This window comes from Pelobates fuscus, chromosome 1 (assembly GCF_036172605.1).
Source record: "Pelobates fuscus isolate aPelFus1 chromosome 1, aPelFus1.pri, whole genome shotgun sequence".
Taxonomy (NCBI): Eukaryota; Metazoa; Chordata; class Amphibia; order Anura; family Pelobatidae; genus Pelobates; species Pelobates fuscus.
The window spans coordinates 276762886-276786051 of NC_086317.1; the positions used below are offsets into that span (position 1 = coordinate 276762886).

Genomic DNA, 23166 nt, shown 5'->3' on the forward strand with positions numbered 1-23166 from the left:
TTCCTCCTTGCCCACTCTCAACCATCCGCCGCTCCGTCTCTCGCCTTGAGCAGTTCCCGCTCATCTGCCCACAGTCAGGTGTCAAGGACATGTTTGAGCATAAGAAGCCAATGTCAGAGAGTCACCCCCTTGCCCAGCGTCTGACAGCTGGCTTGTCTGAACTATTAGCCCGCCAGCTTTTACCATACAAGCTGGTGGAGTCTGAGGCGTTCAAAATATTTGTTGCTATTGGGATACCACAGTGGAAGGTACCAGGCCGAAATTTCTTTGCACAAAAGGCAATCCCCATCCTGTACGCGATTGTGCAAAAGGAAGTAATGGCATGTCTGACACACAGTGTTGGGGCAAGGGTCCATCTGAAAACTGATACCTGGTCTGCAAAGCATGGTCAGGGCAGGTATATCACCTACACTGCGGATTGGGTAAACCTGCTGACGGCTGCCAAGCATGGAATGCGTGGCTCTGCAGAGGAGTTGGTGACAACGCCACGACTTGCAGGCAGGCCTGCTGCCACCTCCTACTCCATCCTCTTCCATAACCTCCTCGGCTGAGTCCTCTTCTGCTGCTGCATCTTACTCCACATAAACGGCACCCCCACAGCTCCCTAATTACTATTCCACATCCCGGATACGGCAGTGTCACGCCGTCTTGGGTTTGACTTGCCTGAAAGCAGAGAGTCACATCGGACCAGCACTCCTGTCCGCTCTGAATGCACAGGTGGAAAAGTGGCTGACTCCGCACCAACTGGATATCGGCAAAGTGGTTTTTGACAATGGAACAAATTTGTTGGCGGCATTGAAGTTGGGCAAGTTGACACATGTGCCGTTCATGGCACATGTTTGAAATTTGATCGTACAACGCTTTGTGCATAAGTACACAGGCTTACAGGACGTCCTGAAGCAGGCCAGGAAGGTGTGTGGCCATTGCAGGCGTTCCTACACGGCCATGACGCACTTTGCAGATATCCAGCGGCAAAACAACATGCCAGTGAGGCGCTTGATTTGCGACAGCCCGACATGTTGGAATTCAACACTCCTAATGTTCGACCGCTTGCTCCAACAAGAAAAAGCCGTTAATGAATATTTGTATGACCGGGGTGCTAGGACAGCCTCTGGGGAGCTGGGAATTTTTTTGCCACGTTACTAGACGCTCATGCTCAATGCCTGTAGGCTCATGCGTCCTTTTGAGGAGTTGACAAACCTAGTCAGTCGTACCGAAGGCACCATCAGCAACATCATACCATTTGTTTTCTTCCTGGAGCATGCCCTGCGAAGAGTGCTGGATCAGGCCGTAGATGAGCGTGAAGAGGAAGAGGAAGAGTTGTGGTCACCATCACCACCAGAAACAGCCTTATCAGCATTGCTTGCTGGACCTGCGGCAACGCTGGAAGAAGATTGTGAGGAAGAGGAGTCAGAGGAGGAATGTGGCTTTGAGGAGGAGGAGGAAGACCAACCACAACAGGCATCCCAGGGTGCTCGTTGTCACCTATCTGGTACCCGTGATGTTGTATGTGGCTGGGGGGAAGAACATACCTTCATTGAGATCACTGAGGAGGAGGAACGGGAAATGAGTAGCTCGGCATCCAACCTTGTGCAAATGGGGTCTTTCATGCTGTCGTGCCTGTTGAGGGACCCTCGTATAAAAAGGCTAAAGGAGAATGACCTGTACTGGGTGTCCACGCTACTAGACCCCCGGTATAAGCAGAAAGTGGCTGAAATGTTGCCAAATTACAACAAGTCGGAAAGGATGCAACATTTGCAAAATAAATTAAAAAGTATGCTTTACACAGCGTATAAGGGTGATGTCACAGCACAACGGGAATCTAACAGGGGAAGAGGTGAAAGTCATCCTCCTCCTCCCACGACCACGCCGGCAAGGACAGGACGCTTTAAAGACGTGTTGTTGATGGAGGACATGCAAAGCTTTTTAAGTCCTACGCATCGCCACAGCCCTTCGGGATCCACCCTCAGAGAACGACTCGACCGACAGGTAGCAGACTACCTCGCCTTAACTGCAGATATCGACACTCTGAGGAGCGATGAACCCCTTGACTACTGGGTGTGCAGGCTTGACCTGTGGCCTGAGCTATCCCAATTTGCGATAGAACTTCTGGCCTGCCCCGCTTCAAGTGTCCTGTCAGAAAGGACCTTCAGTGCAGCAGGAGGTATTGTCACTGAGAAGAGAAGTCGCCTAGGTCAAAAAAGTCTAGATTACCTCACCTTTATTAAGATGAATGAGGGATGGATCCCGAAGGGACTGACAGTGGGCGATACATTTGACTAAAAAAGGCCTGATGAGATGAGCTGCCTGTGCTCATTGTCAGTGTGTTTCAGGGTCCCTGAGGACAGGTGTCAATCCATATCTGCCAAGTGACCCTATGTAGGGGGAACAGTCCCTATTCTGCTCATTGTCAGTGTGTATCAGGGATCATTAGGATAGGTGTCAATCCATATCTGCCAAGTGACCCTATGTAGGGAGGGGACTTTCCCTATTCTGCTCTGTGTCAGTGTGTATCAGGGTCTCTGAGGACAGGTGCCAATCCATATCTGCTAAGTGAGCCTATGTAGGAGGAACAGTCCCTATTCTGCTCTGTGTCAGTGTGTATCAGGGTAACTAACCCTAATCCATATCTGCCAAGTGACCCTATGTAGGGGGAGCAGTCCCTATTCTGCTCTGTGTCAGTGTGTATCAGGGTCTCTGAGGACAGGTTTCAATCCATATGTCAAGGTGTCAATATGTCATATGTCAGGTGTCAATCTATATCCATTGTGATTTAGGAATGTTAGGAGATTTATGCCCTTTATGGATTAAAACCAGACTCTGCATCAACTGTGTAATTTTCCATGGGAGTTTTGCCATGGATCCCCCTCCGGCATGCCACAGTCCAGGTGTTAGTCCCCTTGAAACAACTTTTCCATCACTATTGTGGCCAGAAAGAGTCCCTGTGGGTTTTAAAATTCGCCTGCCCTTTGACGTCAAAATTTTGTATTCGCGACATCACTAGTAACTAACCCTAAAAGTGTTAAAAAACCTCTTTAATGTAAACAACCCAAGATAACTACATTCAAATTGAAAAATCTTTACAATGCTAATTGCTATCATGCGTCATATTAAAATATGTTAATCTGTATATGATAAATAAAATTTGAATAATAAATTAATATTAAAGATAGTTACCATAGTGACTTCAAATTAGCAATTTTTATGTAGCTCTTTATAAAAATAGACTAATTAGATGATATTTTTGTCACCTTATAAGTGATCAGTTTCAAATATTTTGAGCCAATTAATTTGAACATGATGACCAATATTAGTGGCTACTTACACATTGACTATGTACCTACAGCTCATGCCACATTAAGTCAGGCAAAGTTCAACAAGCAAGACCGAAACATTGTAATAAAATATTTGTATAATTAGATGTAAAGTGAATTGCAAACATGGCTAACTATGGTGCGAGAAACAGAACATAATATGAGAACACAGATGTATAGATATAGGCAAATATATAAAACTGCAAAATCCCATCAGCTGTAGATACCAGAAATAGAAAGGAGGTCCAGGCACTCCAACAGCTTAAAGGACCACTCTAGGCACCCAGACCACTTCAGCTTAATGAAGTGGTATGGGTGCCAGGTCCAGCTAGGGTTAACTAATTTTTTTATAAACATAGCAGTTTCAGAGAAACTGCTATGTTTATCAATTAGTTAAGCCTTCCCCTTTTTCCTCTAGTGGCTGTCTCATTGACAGCCGCTAGAGGCGCTTGCGTGATTCTCACTGTGAAAATCACAGTGAGAGCACGCAAGCGTCCATAGGAAAGCATTATGAATGCTTTCCTATGCGACCGTCTGAATGCGCGCGCAGCTCTTGCCGCGCGTGCGCATTCAGCCGACAGGGAGGAACGGAGGCGGAGAGGAGGAGGAGATCTCTCCGCCCAGCGCTGGAAAAAGGTAAGTTTTAACCCTTTTCCCCTTTTCAGAGCCGGGCGGGAGGGGGTCCCTGAGGGTGGGGGCACCCTCAGGGCACTCTAGTGCCAGGAAAACGAGTATGCTTTCCTGGCACTAGAGTGGTCCTTTAAGGAAAACGTATTAGAATAAAAAGTAAAGAGCAGCATTTTGACCCACAGATGGGTCTTTGTCAAGCTCACAAAGACTCACTCCGAGTCAAAATGTAGCCAAATCACAAACCAACCAAGACAAACATCGTCAACGTAAAAAGCCCTGTCCTACTGCCCTTGGATCAGTGGGGGTTATCCTGGTCCTCACCGAAATGATCCACTGCTAAACCAGATGATGAATGATTATCTCTGCCTCATATTTATCTCTGAGGCTTATGCTAAAATGGCTGTTGCTCTGACGTTACAGCAACCATCCATCTGCCAACACCCATGGGTGAGAAATTTATTATGTATTTTGATGAACTATGTAACAAATTGTAGGCATGACTATAACAGCGGATAACTCCAAATTTCCAATAGTGGTGGTGTTATAAAAGGGATAAAAAAGAGAACTCCAATAGTATAGTATGTACTGATAAAATAAATAAAAGTACAGATAGAGAATATGGTACTCACATTTACTAGAGCAGAAACTTGCTCTAGTATAATCAGCTTGGGTGGTATAATCCCCACCGAAGGATATGGTGACCAGGAAGTAAAATAGAAAATAAGTGTATATAGCTTTAAAATGTAATATTTAATAACAAATATATAAAACAAAATGGCTATATATAAAAGAAAAAAGTCCCACTTTACGCATTTCGCCCGTCAGGCTTCTTCAGAAGTGTGAGAGAGAGTCTTAATAAATGTCCTTTATATAGGTAGTGCAATTATGAACAATGACTTCCTGGTGTGTTCGCTCGTGGAACGCATGCGTCATTCCGGAAGTGACGCGGCGTTACCACGTGGAGTAGTGCTATGTGTTCCAGCGTGGAACGCATCTGCGGCCATTTTAAGGTCGTGTGCGTCATACCGGAAGTGACGCGACGTCTATATACGCAGTGAATACTGTGTATAGCAGGCTTGGAACGCATCAACGGCCATTTTGGGACCGTGTGCGTTTCATTTCGAGAAGAACCGCTCGGTGGTATTACAATAAACATACTGATACCAATGGGAAAAGAACGTTTTTGGAAAACCATATTATTAATGTCCATCTATTTTAAAACAATAAAAAAGGTGCAGAATTTCTTTCTCTTTTTCAACTCCATGTGGAATGGCATCATTGAGTCTTCAAAAAGGGATGGGCTCAAATAACAGTATTATTTCAGTCATATTGGTGAATGGCACAATTGTAAGAAAAGACATAAAAAGACATAAATAATAATAAATCAATACTAATCAATACATAATAACAACGAAATCTTTATGAGCAAAATGTGCAAAAAAATAAAATAAAATATAATTAGAAAATTACTTCTATATAAGACTAAAAGTAAAATGATACAAAAACCACTTTGAAGGTTTATAAATTTATAGTAGGAGTTACATATCATAAAATATTACATATCATAAAAATGTATACAATAAAATGCATATCCCTAAAGAGTTAATACAAACAAAACTATATTTAAGATAATGCTATACATAAAAAGACATAAAAAAATGTAATATAAATATTAAGATCCAAATACGTAATTTGAGTGTCACTTATTTCTGAAGTTAAAAAAGAGATAAAATGTACGAATGGGAGGATAGATATATATGGAATGGACATGGCTGGGCAAAAAACCTGGTGTCCTACTCAAGATATATAGATGAGCTTTTATTTATATGGAAAGGATCTGCAGACGAAGCACTGAATTGTATCTCTTTTTTAAATACCAATCAAGAAGGAATCTTTTTAACTTCAGAAATAAGTGACACTCAAATTACGTATTTGGATCTTAATATTTATATTAAGGATAACGTAATTAACACTAAGCCACATTTCAAAGACGTACACCTTAATAATTATATTGATACCAATAGCTGTCACAATAAAGTCTTGCTAGACAGTATATCAAAAAGTCAAATGCTAAGACTTAGGAGAAACTGTTCGGAAACCACTATCTTCAAACAACAAGCAGAAAAAATAAAATATTTTTTTACAAAAAGGATATGACAATACAATTATCCAATCCACATTAGAACAAGCACTAATAACTAAAAAAAGGACTTATTATCTAAAAAAAAGAGTTAAAAAACAAAACATATCCCTTCCAATTGGACTAGATTACAATAACAAAAATAGAGAACTTAAAAAAATCATAAATAAACATTGGCACTTATTGAAAGAGGACAATATTTTAAAAGATGTAATTTCAGCAAAACCAAAAATAGTATTTAGGGGAGCACCTAATCTTAAAATGCACCTCACAACAAATTATACTAAAGTAGAGAACAAAATAAAAGATAATTTTATAAATAATATTAAAGGTTTTTACAAATGTAATACATGCACTGCATGCAAAAAGACAAAACAAACATCCAGATTAATAACTACTTTTAAATCAAACAACACTGGTAAAATATATAATATTAAAGAGACAATTACATGCAACAGCAAAAATTTGATATATTTGCTGGAGTGCCCGTGTGGCCTCCAATATATTGGACGAACTATTAGGCCTCTAAAAGTAAGGGTGGCTGAACATTGCAGAAATATAGAAAAGGGCTATAAGAATCACTCTGTTCCTTCCCACTTCTGCACCCACAACAATAATCCTAAGGATCTTATTTTTATGGGGATTGCCACCATTAAAAATCACTGGAGAGGAGGTGATTACATTAAAAAAATAGGACGGATAGAGATGGAATGGGTCTACCATCTAGATACTTTATATCCTAACGGATTAAACATAGAATTTGATCTGTTTAATTTTTTATAATTTTAAAAAAAAAAATTAAAAAGAAAAGAGAAAGAGAAAAGGAAAAAAGGAGAAAAGGAGTATATACAACTACTCCCATTCCATCTCTTGCCCAATTACATTTTGTATGTCTTTTTATGTATAGCATTATCTTAAATATAGTTTTGTTTGTATTAACTCTTTAGGGATATGCATTTTATTGTATACATTTTTATGATATGTAACTCTATGTCCTACTATACATTTATAAACCTTCAAAGTGTTTTTTGTATCATTTTACTTTTATTCTTATATATAAGTAATTTTCTAATTATATTTTATTTTATTTTTTTTGCACATTTTACTCAAAGATTTCATATGTACAAATAATATACTATTATGTATTGATTAGTATTGATTTATTATTCTTTATGTCTTTTTATGTCTTTTCCTACAATTGTGCCATTCACCAATATGACTGAAATAATACTGTTATTTGAGCCCATCCCTTTTTGAAGACTCAATGATGCCATTCCACATGGAGTTGAAAAAGATAAAGACATTCTGCACCTTTTTTATTGTTTTAAAATAGATGGACATTAATGATATGGTTTTCCAAAAACGTTCTTTTCCCATTGCTATCAGTATGTTTATTGTAATACCGCAGAGCGGTTCTTCTCGAAATGGAATGCACACGGTCCCAAAATGGCCGTTGATGCATTCCAAGCCTGCTATTCGCAGTATTCACTGCGTATATAGACGTCGCGTCACTTCCGGTATTGCACTACCTATATAAAGGACATTTATTAAGACTCTCTCTCACACTTCTGAAGAAGCCTGACGGGCGAAACGCGTAAAGTGGGACTTTTTTCTTTTATATATAGCCATTTTGTTTTATATATTTGTTATTAAATATTACATTTTAAAGCTATATACACTTATTTTCTATTTTACTTCCTGGTCACCATATCCGTCGGTGGGGATTATACCACCCAAGCTGATTATACTAGAGCAAGTTTCTGCTCTAGTAAATGTGAGTACCACATTCTCTATCTGTACTTTTATTTATTTTATCAGTACATACTATACTATTGGAGTTCTCTTTTTTATCCCTTTTATAACACCACCACTATTGGAAATTTGGAGTTATCCGCTGAGATATAGATCCTTAGACGGGGATTGTTCCGTCCAAGCAAAGTACGGTAGAGCTCCTGGAAAGCTCTACCAAATGTGAGTGTAAATTACCCTAATTCACTCCATTATTTCATTTTTTACTTAATAATACTACACTATGATGTTTTCTCTCTGTTTTTATTTCTGAGGATTTACAAGAATCGTTAATAATTTTTATGTACGTATATTTTATATATTAATTACCATCTGGGGCGCAGTTCCTTTCGTTTTTTTGTATCCTTCTTGTCACAAGGTTGGGAACCCTTGTACTGGTTACCGCTGCCTATCCTTCTCTATGACTATACCAGCGATATCTCACCAGATGCTGGCTCCAAAGAAAGCTATCATTCTTAGGCCATCTCAGGTCACTAAGCTGCCATGCTTTTGCTGCCACTCAACAAGGCTATGGGCCTTTGGGGGGAGACCTGCTTGACATTGTCCACACCCCTGGGAGGTTCTCCAGCGTATACTCTTTATACTCTTGGACTTCAATTTGCTTGCTGTGCATATCCAGATCTGTGGCCCATTGATTACTGCTCATGAAATGGTCTAGGGCTGGTGGAGAAAATTACATCTGGCTTCTGTCTCTTTGAGAATTACTAAAAGGACTTCTTCAGTGAGAGAGTTCCCTGATGCTGGAGTGGGCTGAGGAATCTTCATCTGAAGCTGATATTATTTATACTTGCTACTTATTTAAATTACGATGTTGCAAGTTTCTTCCTATGTTATTTGTCTTTTTTGTTTGTCTTCAATATGCTCGAATGTCATACCTCATGTTTCTGTTTAAAAAAAAAATCTCTCACATTGCAAGTCTTGTGCATATTTGGAGACTGGCACAATGTTCATAATTTGGACAATGGATTTGAAATGAAACAACTGAGATGCAATTAAAGTGCAGACTCTGAGCTTTAATTCAAGGGATTGAACAACATTATTGTATTAAATGTTTAGGAACAGCAATCATTTCCATACACATTTTCTTTATTTCAGTGGCTCAAATGTAATTGGACAAATTAACACATCATTAATTTTTTTTTAATTTTACTTTATTGAGAATCCTTTGCATGAAATGACTGCTTGAAGTCTGGAGTGCATGGACATCACCAAACGCTTGGGTTCCTCCTTTGTGATGCTGTGCCAGGCCTTTACTGCAGCTGTCTTCAGTTGTTGTCTGTTTGTGAATCTTTCTTCCTTAAAATTTGTCTTTAGCAAGTACAAATGCATGCTCAATTAGGTGGAGATCACGTGATTGATTCGGCCATTGCAGAATATTCCACTTCTTTGCCTTAAAAATCATGGGTTGCTTTTGCAGTATGTTTTGGGTCATTGTACCTCTGTAAAGTGAAGCACTGTCCAATGAATCACTGAATTTGACTGAATCTGAGTAGACAATATATTCCTATACACATCAGAATTCATCCAGCTGCTTCTGTCACATCATCAATAAATGACCCAGTGCCATAGGAAGCCAGGCATGCCCATGGCATCACAATGCCTCCACCGTGTTTTACAGATGATGTGGTATGCTCCGGATCATGAGTCATTCCAAGCCAGGCCTTCTCCATACTTATTTCTTCCCATCATTCTGGTACAGGTTGATCGTAGTTTCATCTGTCCAAATAATGCTGTTCTACAACTGGGTTGACTTTTTAGATGTATTTTGGAAATGTCTAATCTGGCCTTTCTGTTCTTGAGGATTATAAATGGTTTGCACCTTGTGGTGTTTGCTCTCATGAAGTCTTCTCTTTATGGTAAACCTTTATAATGATATGCCTACCTCCTGGAGAGTGTTCTTCACATGGCTGGATATTGTGAAGGGATTTTTCTTTACCATGGAATGGATCCTATGATCATCTACCAAGGTTGTTTTCTGTGGATATCCAGTCCTTTTTTTGTTGCAGAGCTTACCATTGAGTTCTTTTTTTTTTCATAATGTACCAAACTGTTGATTTGTTTACTCCTAATGTTCCTGCTATCTCTCTGATGTTTTTTATTTTGCAGCCTAAAGATAGCTTGTTTCACTTACATTGAAAGCTCCTTTTACCGCATGTTGTGTGTTCACAGCAACAGCTGCTAAATGTTAATGCTACATCTGGAATCAACTCCAGACTTTTTATCTGCTTAATTTATGAAAATATAACAAAGGAATAGCCCACACTTGTCCATGAAACAGCTTTTTAGTCGATTGTCCAATTACTTTTAGTCCATTGAAAAATAGGGGTCTACATATTATTCAGCTGTAATTGGTAAAGCTTTCTTCCAGGTTGGATGTGAATACCCTCATATTAGAGACTGAACTTTAAGCCCATATCCATTATTTAACTGTACCTTTCATTTATTTTCGAAAAAACAGCCAAAATAACAAAACTTGTGTCAGTGTCCAAATATTACCGGATCTAACTGTCTAACTGTATATTTGTCTTACACAATGTTACTGAAAAATGATTGCATTATTGTGATATAACTCTTTTGTGATGTGTGAACCAAAAATACACATTTATGTTTTCTTGACTCCTCTACCTATCTAGCCAGTGTACCAGGGAGAGAGGCTTGTATATATGTATCTGCTGTCTCCTAACTGTTTAGGAACTTACAGAACTTACCGTATATACTCGAGTATATGCCGACCTGAATATAAGCCGAGGCCCCTAATTTTACCCCAAAAAACTGGGAAAACTTATTGACTCGAGTATAAGACTAGGGTGGGAAATGCTGCAGCTACTGGTAAATTTCCAAATAAAATTAGATCCTAAAAAAAATATATTAATTGAATATTTATTTACAGTGTGTGTATAATGAATGCAGTGTGTGTATAATGAATGCAGTGTGTGTGTGTATGAATGCAGCGTGTGTATGAATGCAGCGTGTGTATGAATGCAGCGTGTGTATGAGTGCAGCGTGTGTATGAGTGCAGCGTGTGTATGAGTGCAGCGTGTGTATGAGTGCAGCGTGTGTATGAGTGCAGCGTGTGTATGAGTGCAGCGTGTGTATGAGTGCAGCATGTGTATGAGTGCAGCATGTGTATGAGTGCAGCGTGTGTATGAGCGCAGCGTGTGTATGAGTGCAGTGTGTGTGTGTATGTGTGCAGTGTGTGTGTGTGTATGAGTGCAGTGTGTGTGTGTATGAATGCAGTGTGTGTGTGTGTATGAATGCAGTGTGTGTGTGTATGAATGCAGTGTGTGTGTGTATGTATGAATGCAGTGTGTGTGTGTATGTGTGCAGTGTGTGTGTGTGTGTATGAATGCAGTGTGTGTGTGTGTATGAATGCAGTGTGTGTGTGTGTATGTGTGCAGTGTGTGTGTGTGTGTATGAGTGCAGTGTGTGTGTGTGTGTGTGTGTGTGTGTTGCAGTGGTGGGGGGTGGGCAATTTTATTATTTTATTTTTTTATTTATTATTTTTTTATTTTTTTTTATATTTTTTTTTCATTATTATCATATTTTATTTCATTATTATTATTTTTTTTATTTTTTTTTGTCCCCCCTCCCTGCTTTATACATAGTAGGGAGGGGGGCTCTCCTTCCCTGGTGGACCAGCATTGGCAGTTCAGTGGGGGGGGGCTGTGGGGGCTGCAGAGAGCGTTACTTACCTCTCCTGCAGCTCCTGTCAGCTCCCTCCTCCTCCGCGCCGTCCGGTCAGCTCTTCTGTGAGCTCACACTGTAAGTCTCGCGAGAGCCGCGGCTCTCGCGAGATTTACACTGGGAGCTGACCGAGGTGCTGAACGGACGGCGCAGAGGAGGAGAGAGCTGACAGGAGCTGCAGGAGAGGTAAGTAACACTCTCTGCAGCCCCCACAGCCCCCAGTCTGTTTTATGGCAATACAAATTGCCATAATACAGACTATTGACTCGAGTATAAGCCGAGTTGGGGTTTTTCAGCACAAAAAATGTGCTGAAAAACTCGGCTTATACTCGAGTATATACGGTACTTGCTCATGCTGTTGGGACATTGCAAACTTGGTTGTATTTCTATGCACAGCAAAAATAAAGCATATTAAAAAAAATAAAAAGTTTAAAGAATGAGAGATTACAAAGAAAACACACATTTGTACACTCCAAACAGGAATACTCACTGAATCAGGCATTGATAAACAGCCTGGGTTAATTGATCCATCAGCTTCCTAATCTGATTGGAAGACAGGCTGAAGCTATGTACTTCGGCAGTACTGCTGAACTCCTGTCCATTGGGAAATTGCATGGTATCTGTGGGGAGTACAGCATGGCAAACAGCAGGATTAGTTTAATCAGGCTGTGAATTATCTGAAATGTTATTTTTTTTTCTGCTGGGAAAATGAAAATGTAATCTTGAATACAATCACAGCTTTGCAGCTCACACAGAACTTAGCAACAAAATGCTGCAGACATTAAAGTATTTATCCTTAGTGTATAATATTGAAGCATAAAAATGTTTTTTTTAGCAACGTAGCATACAATTCCATTCTACTAGATAAATGGGATAGCACAACGCATTTATTTTTAAGGAAGATATAATGCTCAAATTTCATGAATATAGGATAAATCTAAAGAACAAAAAATGTAGATACTTCGAGAGATTTGAGCTATGGCATATAAGCTGACAGAGAGGCAGGTTTCTGATATAATTCCATAAATTATTTTAAATATTAAACATCAATATTTCACAATGTTGTTGATCATGATCAGCGATGGCCTATGTCATTAAAGCTCTCAGCCTATCTTTGGCAGCTTACTGACAGTTACCATATGTACTGTAATTTTTAAATGGCAGACAGTAACAGACTGAGAGCAGGCCGCAAAATAGAAAGGAGTGCCACTGCAAGGAGCACAGGAGACAGCATGGCAGTGAATACAGCCATCATAACTCAATGTAAATGTGCCAGAATAAAGAACAGCTCCTGATAGCAAAAAAAAAAAAAATATTATCTTGTGTACATAGCCATTATTATTATTATTATTATTATTATTATTATTATTATTATTATGATATTTATAGAGCACCGTCAAATTCTGCAGCCCTTTACAATGGGTGGACGAACAGACATGTAGTTGTAACCAGACAAGTTGGACACACAGGAACAGAGGTCAATGATCTTACATGCTAGAGAGAGTGGGGTAAAATGACACAAAAGGTAAGGATAGTATTAGACTAGTGACAGTTGCAGAAGAGGAACCAGTTGGGAGCTATTAACAGTTTAATTGATACGCTATTATGAAGAAGTGGGTTTTTAACGATTTTTTGAAGGAGTGGAGGCTGGGTGAGCATCTAACGGAGGAGGGAAGTGAGTTCCACAGGAATGGTGCAGCCCTCGAGAAATCTTGAAGGCGAGCATCAGAGGTGGGAGTACGGACAGAAGATAGACGTAAGTCTTCAGCAGATTGTAAGGGCCTAGACGGGACATACTTATGTATAAGGGAGGATAGATAGGTGGGAGCAGCATTATGTAGAGATTTGAAAGCAAGAACCAGAATTTTAAATTGAGCTCTATATTTTATAGGAAGCCAATGTAGGGACTGACAGAAGGGTGAGGCATGGGAGGTGCGGGCGGACAGGAAGATGAGCCTCGCCGCCGCATTCATTATGGACTGTAACGGCGCAAGTTGGGAGCACGTAAGACCACTGAGAAGCAGATTACAGTAGTCAAGGCGAGAAAGGACAGTGGAATGGACCAACACCTTAGTTGTATCTGGCGTTAAGTAGGGGCGGATGCGCGCAATGTTTTTGAGATGGAAATGACAGGATTTGGCGATAGATTGAACATGAGGCTTGAAGGAGAGGTCGGAGTCAAAGAGAACACCTAGGCAGCGAGCCTGCGTGGTGGAGCTGATGGTAGCACCGTTGACTTGGAGGGAGACAGACACAGGAGTAACAACACTTGAGGGAGGAAAGGCCAGAATTTCAGTTTTGGTCAAGTTTAGTTTAAGGAAGTGGGCAGTCATCCAGTTAGAAACAGCAGAGAGGCAGTCAGAGACACTAGTCAAGAGGGACGGGGAGAGATCAGGAGAGGACAGGTAGATTTGCGTGTCATCTGCATAGAAATGATATTGGAAGCCAAAGGAGCTAATGAGTTTACCAAGGGAGGCAGTATAGATGGAGAACAGTAGGGGACCAAGGACTGAACCTTGGGGGACACCAACAGAGAGGAGTTGGGGAGCACCATAAGGCTATGGTGCTTACAGAGGAATCCAGGTAAAACTAGGATTTAAGCAACAAATGAAAAGCACCAACTCTCCAGGTGGCAAGACAATTTAGACTATGCAATGGACCCAATGTAAAGAATTTGCAAATAAAATGCATTCAAATAGTTAAGGCAGGTAATAGGGGTTGTGACTTAACTGAGAGTTTTAATTTCTTTGAGAAAAAAATTGATAATTAAGTGGGCTACTTAAAGAGCTGACTACATGAATGGACGTATGCCTATGTATAAATACTGAGATGTTAAACGGAACGCGCGAGGTGGATCACAATGTGATTTTTGGGGCTGTGATATTTTTTAGGTAGATTATGCACACTGCGGCGTACATAGCTGTAATGATTTTGTGATCTGGTTTTCATCCTTATTATGTGATTTTAAACAGTATCTACATTTTTTAAGTACTTTAAGTCCTGGAGTGAGGGTGTTTATCGAATGTTGCTGCATATTATGAAGCATATGTCATGGTGCATCCAACGGATCTCGGACTGCTCTATCAAACAGAGAATTTGTACACAATTTGGGGGCTTTCATAGAGTTGAGCAAATCATAAAATAGGATTTGACTAAATGATATTATCTTCACATTACTAGTAGGATTATATATATTTAGTGATTTTAATCAGTTTGATCTGAAATCATTCAAAAAGTCCTGATCGTTTACATTTGGCTATCACATCCCCCACTGAACAGTTCTAATTAGAAAGAATATTTTATTTTTAACTGTGCCATTGTGCATCATCAACATGTTTGCGCATTTTATGAAAAATGAAATCATTCAAATAAATTGTTTTAAATATTTGCAGTCATTTCAATTACATTTTATATTCATTTCAAGTTATTTGCTAATGAAAGATTGTTATCAAGAGTCTCTTGGAGTTCCAAGCACTGAGTGATCAGGCATCCAATTCACTTGCTTCATACTTACATTACCACTTTTATGTTTCTACCTCGATTTTGCTTGTGGATTTGATTGCTAAATAAGTTTCCCATCATTAAACAATCATCTTCAAAATTTCTTTAACTTCAACTTGTTCTAGTGCCTTCCAGGGACAATAACAATAGAAAAACAGTCTACACTTCAGACTTTCTTACTATGAAGAGGTGTTTTTTATGATTTAGATATCATTTCGTATACCTTATTTACATGTTTATGCTTCTTCTAATTCAGCAGAATGTGACAAATATTTATTTGCTGATTGTAGTTATTTAAAAGTTGTTAAAAATCTAAAATAAATAATTCCATGTCCTAAAAATTGTCTGTTAACCTAAAAACATGTTTAGAATAGCAGTAACAAGTTATTTTACTATTTCTTTAAAAAAATTTTTTTTAGATATTAACATGTTTTGTTATTAAGCCCCAAATAGGCTCCACATACTATACTTAATGTAATAGTTAGGACACACAGTAATGTGGTCATTGTACCTGGAGTAACCCTTTAGTGCCAGTTACAGGCATTATGGTTCAGTGTAAGCATCTGTGCCACATATCCATTTCACAAAAAACAACACTCTGTATACTTAATGTTGTTAGTTTGTTCTAAATTAAAACTACAATATGTGATATGGTCAGTGGTGTATTTTAATTTTGTGCTTCCCTAGGAATGACTAAATCTGGGCACCCCCCTAATCTAAATTTGCCACCCCTTCCTGTCAAGGGCACACCTCTACCTGATTAACCCCTTAAGGACCAAACTTCTGGAATAAAAGGGAATCATGACGTGTCACACACGTCATGTGTCCTTAAGGGGTTAAGAACCTACCCCTTCCTATTTAGACTCCACATTTACTTGCTCCTTTTAAATGAATACTATAGTGTCAGGAAAACAAAGCTGTTTTCCTGGCACTATAATTCCCTATAGTCTGGTAGACAGCCACTAGAGGTAGAGTTACCCCTCAAGGTAATTTTTGCAGTTTCTGAGAATTTAAGGGGATTTAAGGGGACTGGGACACTGTACCCAGAAAACTTAAATGAGCTGAAGTAATCTGGGTGCCTGTAGTGTCCCTTTAAGCGCACACTCTGAGACACACACACACACTGGCAGATACACACTGACAGTAACACACACAGACATCACTGATTTGACACACACACACTTTCACTGACACACACTCATTCATTGACAGAGAGACACACACAAACATACTGACAGACACTCATTGACAGACACACAGTAATAGTCACATACACACTAAATGACAAACAGACTCTCACTGATTTGACAGACACTCACAAACACACACATGCATACACTAACAGACGCACATACACTCATACACACACACGTACATACGCTAACAGGTGTAAATATACTCATAGACACACACATACACTCATACACTAACAGAGACACATACACTCATACACACTGACAAACACTAACAGATGTACATACACTCATACACTAAATGACATACATACACTCATACACACAGATACACTACCATACACACAGATACACTACCATACACACACACACACATACACTAACATACACACACATACACTAACAGACACACATACACTAACAGACATACACACACACATACACTAACAGACATACATACATGCATACACACACACACACACATACACTAACAGACATATATACACACATACACTAACATACATACATACAAAAAGTGCCGTATTTAGCCCAAGGCAAAAAATGCCGCCCCCAAATGCCGCTTGGACGCCCCCCTGTCAGTGAGGCAGGCTGCTGTTCTAATCAGAGGCGGCGAGGGAGCTATTATCTCTCCGCTCTGCTCTCTCACAGGCTGTCTACTGATCCCTGGAGCTGGAATATGATATCATATTCCAGCTACCGGCATTAGCAAACGGGGCACAAGAGAGCAGAGCAGAGAGATCACAGCTCCCTCGCCACCTCTGATTAGAACAGCCGCCTGCCGGGGGGCTACACTAGATGGCCAGCCGGCCAGCTCTTGGGCCCCCCATGACAAGGGGGACGTCCGAGCGGCATTTGGGGGCCGCATTTTTTACCACCCACTAGATAGTGACGCCCAAGGCAAATGCCTAGTTTGCCTTGGGCTAAATACGGCACTGGATTTTGTGCCTCTTGAATCCAGCCTATGCAATAATCCTTACGCACCTGACCACAAATAAAAAAAATAATGCAAAACTGTGTCTGTGCTCAAAATATAAGTACTTGCAACAAAATATATTTTTTCATTTTTATCTTGTATTTCATTCAAAAGTCTGATAAACTGATTTTTTTTTGTAGTTATCGCAATGTCTAATATAGCCCTCTCTCAATCTTTTATGATTTTGTGATGTATTGTTTTAAATAAAATGAATACAATTGTTTCTGTACCTAGCAATTTTTCAGGCTTTGGAATGAAATACAACTTAAAAAGAAAAAAATGAACGAACCCATGGTACATAGGGGCTACCTCTTCACACCATTGACAGCAATTGGGAAACTGGGGCATAATAAGCTTGGATCCCCTAGAACACAAATTGCCAATAGGTAGATCCTCATTAAATGCAGAACTCCAACTTTCATGATGCTCTGACACCCTTAATGCTGCCAGAGTATCATGGAAGTTGTGGGTCTACAATAGGTGGGGATACACTTTTTGGACACCTCTAGACTCTACTTAAACTAGGATCTGCTGAAAGCATATTTAGTTGGCAGATCCCAACTTTAATGCCCATTCACAAATATGCAGAGGCTAAAGGGTTGATTACCCATTCCCCAGGCTTCTTAAAATATAGTTGTTGGGATTGCCTACCTCTTGCCTGAATCCCCTGGCGTTCTCTGTGATGCTCATGTGCCACGAGGTTTTATGGACAGTCAAATGCGGGTTGGATAATTAATTCAACAGAGCGAATTTGGGTCTTATTGGTGAATTTTCTGGACAGGATTTAGTAGAAAAATATGACATTGACAAGTTAGCTAATAAGGATTTCTACTGTCCACAAATCATTACCTATGATGTGGACCAATAGAAATTAAGCTTTACCTATATATACTTACCTCTCCCACTCCATTTTGTTCTGTTGTGGCTTTGGTAGCCCGAGAGCGCATTCCTTCGATCTCCTGTTTACTGATTTTGTTCTTTTTCTCATTTAAACTGATCTCTGGTATCCTTTTACCTTGGCTTGTTATAATGTTTCTCCATGACTCATCTACCATTATTCCGGCCATGCTAAGGACTGGTACATGGCTTATCTATTTATCGTGTTATAGTCTGCATGTTTTGGTTCCACGCCGATACTGACAGTACAGAGCATGTTAGTCCCACTTCAAAGCTACCTGGATTGCATTGCTCATGTATCTCCATGCTACTTACCAAGTGAAGTAAGACAAACTCAGTCAGAGCCATATAAGTGAGCTACAATTTGCTATGTTGTAACAATTCATTATGTAGAGTGTGATGATTTGTGAAAGGCACAGTATACAATAATTATTAACGCATGCGTTTCTACCTCTGGCAGTTTTCATTTTGTAGGGCTAAAAATAAGTCCATCATGTAATTATTTTGAAGATCATTACAAAATGTGAACAGTTTTGTTTTCTAATGATCTGAAAATGTTCAACATTGAGTCTTACATTGTATATCAGGTTTATAGCACTATTAAAAGTATGATTCAAAAATTTAATAATCACAAAGACACATATATATAACATAAACATATATTACTACAATTGAGCTTGGATTTGTTTGCATTATGGCTAGTAATTCAAATAATGTACACACATAAACCAAATGCTTTTTATATTTATTTTGGAATTGGGTAAAGAAAAATAAGGGATACAACGTAACACTACATACACAATATTTAGCTCTAATTACTAGTGATGTCCCGAACGGTTCGCCAGAGTGCTCTGTGTCATTTTACACAGCGTGGGAAAGTTCTTTGGAATTTTCCCACACTGTGTAAAATGACACAGAGCACTCTGATTGGCTTAAACCAACCAATCAGAGTGTTCTAAGCCTAATTGCAGGGCGTGGCAAGGCTTTATAAGCCTTGACCCGCCCTGCAGAGCTCAGTCCGCGGCGTGCCCTCGAAGGGTGAACAAGGATTAATTTTTTTTTTTTTCAAAGTGCGACGGTTATATTGGCTTTTTATTTGGCCTTTTTGGGGGCTGAAGAAAGAAGATTTTAGGAAAAAGAAGACATCTAATGGTAAGTTTATTTTTATTTATTTACAGGTTTTTAGCTTTATTGACTCCCCCCTCATTATTTTTAGGGTGAGGGGGGTAGGTAGGGGGATCATTTTTTTTGGGGGGGGAGGGGGTGGCTAGGGGTTTGGGGACCCCTAGTCACATGGGGGGACATTTTTTTTAGGACCCCCACCCGCCGCTCAGGGGTGGGGACCGGGGGGGAGGACATTAGGTCCCCCCCTTTTGGTATTTAGGGCCCCCACCCGCCGCTCAGGGGTGAGGGCCGGGGGGAGGACATTAGGTCCCCCACCCTTTTGGTATTTAGGGCCCTCCCCCACCCACCGCTCAGGGGTGGGGGCCGGGGGGAGGACAATAGGTCCCCCCTATTGGTATTTAGGGCCCCCACCCGCCGCTCAGGGGTGGGGGCCAGGGGGAGGACATTAGGCCCCCCCCAATTTGTGTTTAGGGCCCCCACCCACCGCTCAGGGGTGGGGGCCAGGGGGAGGACATTAGGTCCCCCCTTATTCTTGTTTAGGGCCCCCACCCACCGGGGGCCCATCACTATTGTGGCCAGAAAGAGTCCCTGTTGGGTTTTAAAATTCGCCTGCCTATTGAAGTCTATGGCGGTTCGCCCGTTCGCGAACATTTGTGGAAGTTCGCGTTCGCCATTCGCGAACGGAAAATTTCATGTTCACGACATCACTACTAATTACACAATACCTCTTGACCTGTGAGCATTCAATAATGATTCAAAATTGTCTTTGCTATGCAAGGCTAGCTGTGTCCTACACATTTGCTGCTTTTATGCAGCATTGCTGATTGATGGCAAGATGGTAATTCTCTATATAATATTTATACAAACAAAGCTAAGCACTGGAAAGAAAATGAATTAGTGGAGACCTCTAGGTAAGGTGCAATTTCATTATCAGTTTGGAAACAAAATCAAGATTGTGTAAAGATCAGACAGATGATTCTTACTGTCAATATATGCCTAGTAAAATATCCATTCAAAAAGACAATATTAATTAATAAGGTAGGGGCAATACATTACATTTTGGTTATTTAACTACTTCATGACAAGATGTTCATCAAGTTTCTTTATATCAAGTCTGCCGTTGCTAGTTAAGTGTTATATAAAACCTTAAAATCTCGGCTTTTATCATTTTATGCTGACTTCAGCTGAATTTGTCTCCCAGCAAGTGGAGTGAAAACATGTTGTTGATCCACCAGACTCCTGTTCTACAGATAAGCATACCCAACCTATAATCCTGGGTATGTGTTTTAGCCAGTTGTATTGCATTGGATAATATTAAAGACAGCAGACTTGCTACTCATGTATAGAAGATCTACCCAGAAAGATCCAAATGAAGACATGATTTAATAAGCTTTCCAAAATGATTAACGCTGTTAGAAAACTTTCCATATGATTTATCTACAGAAGTCCCCATTAAAGTCTATAGGATGTTTTGTAGATAAATCATTTGAAAAGAAACACTATTGAGTCACTTAGAAAGTTTATTAAATTAAGGCCTTGGGTTTATTTCTTGCTATCATGTATTTCAGCTTGTGAGCTTCTTATACCCCTGGTGCTCCTGATATCCCAAATTGAAGACTATATATTACTTAAATAGCTCGCAATCAGCACATTGAGTTGGCATTAGGCAACAGGTCAAGCATCAAAAATAGTAAATTAATTAGGAGTAAATAGTAAATTAATTTTAGTTGTTAAAATAGTAAATTAATGTCAAAAGTGGAGGTCTACAAGACCGCACTAAACAGGAGTCAGACACACAGCTGACTTTCCACTAACCACATCAGGCCCAAATATAACTCCTCATTAACTCCGCTATTCCAACATGAGCTGTTGAGTTAACTTTCTAAGCACTGATAAGCAAACAAAGAAAAAACGGAGTCCTGCGCATCCAGTGTAGTTGTGCAAACCCAGGTGCTACTGCAATTTGTTAGATGACACAGTACAGATGGCAGATGTTTTGGGCACAAGCCCTTTCTCAATGCTAATGTGCTGACATTAGCATTGAGAAAGGGCTAGTGCCCGAAATGTCTGCTATCTGTACCGTGTCCTCTAACAAATTGCAGTAGCATTAGCATGGTTGTCCATTTATCCTGCTTCCAACACATGAAATGCAAGAACTGACTGTTCACTCAAAGCTACAGGCGCTCGGTGATCCCAAGACTCCTAAATGCAGCAAAGGTCATCATCATTTACTAGAAACAGCCACTGACGCCTAAGATCACGCAGTGGGTGGAAGAAGTATAGGTTGCCAGAAAATTTGAGGATCTGAAGGCCACCACTGTCAAGGAGAAAGAACGGTACATCCATTGATGGTTCTACTGGCTGGAGCTCATATCATCAGCAGACTTCAAGCATAATGAATGGCTGATGGTTAGGTTTGATCTCACCAGGATAGAACCTCTTCTCTCACCCTCTTTAGCTTTTCATCCATCTCTCCCTCTCCTTTGTTACCCCCTCCCCCACACGCCGGCATTAAGGACCAGGAGCCGCATGGCCGAGGCCCGGCAGCACCTCCAAGGAGATGAGCGCAATAAGGTGGGACGGCACGGGTCGGACGACAGTAATACACCCAAACCAGAATACCGGAATTACATGACACCCCCCCTCCCCATGGGACAGACTGACGAAATGACTGTTCCATAGACCGAAGACTCACATGGAAAGGAACCTTCACAAGCAGCATTGAAATGCCCTATAACACTAACGACTACCTGAACCTTCTATGACAGATCACACCACTACAAATAGGTAGACATGCAGTAAACACCCTAATCTTTCTGATGAAAGGCGAGCTAGGAGAAGTTCAAGCACCACCATGTCATGACGCACACCCAGGCCAGAATGTATGGGGACGAGGACATGACCGGTCACAAAAAAAAGAGCAGACAGTCTGCCCACATTATGTTTGCATGTCTGACCTGAGCAGCACTAGGCTGCCCATACCTACAACTTACGTTAATATCAGGCCAGAAAGACTGCAATCATGCCACCACATCAGGCCTTGGTAATCCACAACAACTGGTATTATGTATACTGTATCATATTAGCAGGTAACGGATGTAACACAACTAAATGGATCTTAAAGTTAGAGACTCAAATAACATTAAGTTTTTATGCTGTACAAATAAAACACTATTTCAAATAAAAACACCATGCCTTGAGAGTAACACATTTAAGGGTTATCGGGGTGATACAATGCTTACACAAGTTGATATTAAACACATACATATATTATAAAATTCTGCAAGTGGAAATGTTGATCAATAAAATTGCTTTACCAGGAACACGCAAGCAGGAAGCCTATTTAACATAACACATGACAGGGAAAACTGAAGTTTTTGTTTTTTGCCATTTTTTGTAAAATCTATCCTCATATTTTGTGTTAAACAAGGTCTTAGGAAGCAGACGCCCACTAGAATGCTTGTAGCAATTTAGATGAATGTTCTCCCAGCTTACAATTATAGTACAGCTAATTATCTAGTGTCACTTTATATTCATATGGTAATTAAAACACAAATACAGAGAGCCAATAAATCATTTACAATGAAAATCTAAGAAACATTAAGCTGTATTGTGTTTGCCCATCCATAAACAAATAGCCTTATTGTTTGATGAATAAACAGGGCTGTAATATAGTTAATCATCTTCTTACAGTACATTGTTATTTGGCTGTAAAGAATGGCTCAGGTTTACAAAAATGAATAAATTAAACATGTTACACTTGAAACTGTATGATTCTCTGTCAGATAAGAAGCTGCAATGCTTGTGAATGAATGCAAACATAAAACTCTGATGGGGGGATTCCATTGCTTAGCTAGAATTTAGGAGTCATCGCATTGA

At 40.0% G+C, this 23166-nt stretch overlaps 1 protein-coding gene across 1 annotated transcript in view; it reads right to left on the bottom strand.

Annotated features, from left to right (window-relative positions):
* LOC134567660 (uncharacterized) overlaps positions 1 to 23166 on the bottom strand; it is a 484351-nt gene that overhangs the window by 153119 nt on the left and 308066 nt on the right. Inside the window, exon 82 of the mRNA XM_063426051.1 lies at positions 12068 to 12197. Within this exon, the coding sequence (XP_063282121.1) occupies positions 12068 to 12197 (130 nt within the window). The remainder of the gene's footprint in view (positions 1 to 12067; positions 12198 to 23166) is intronic.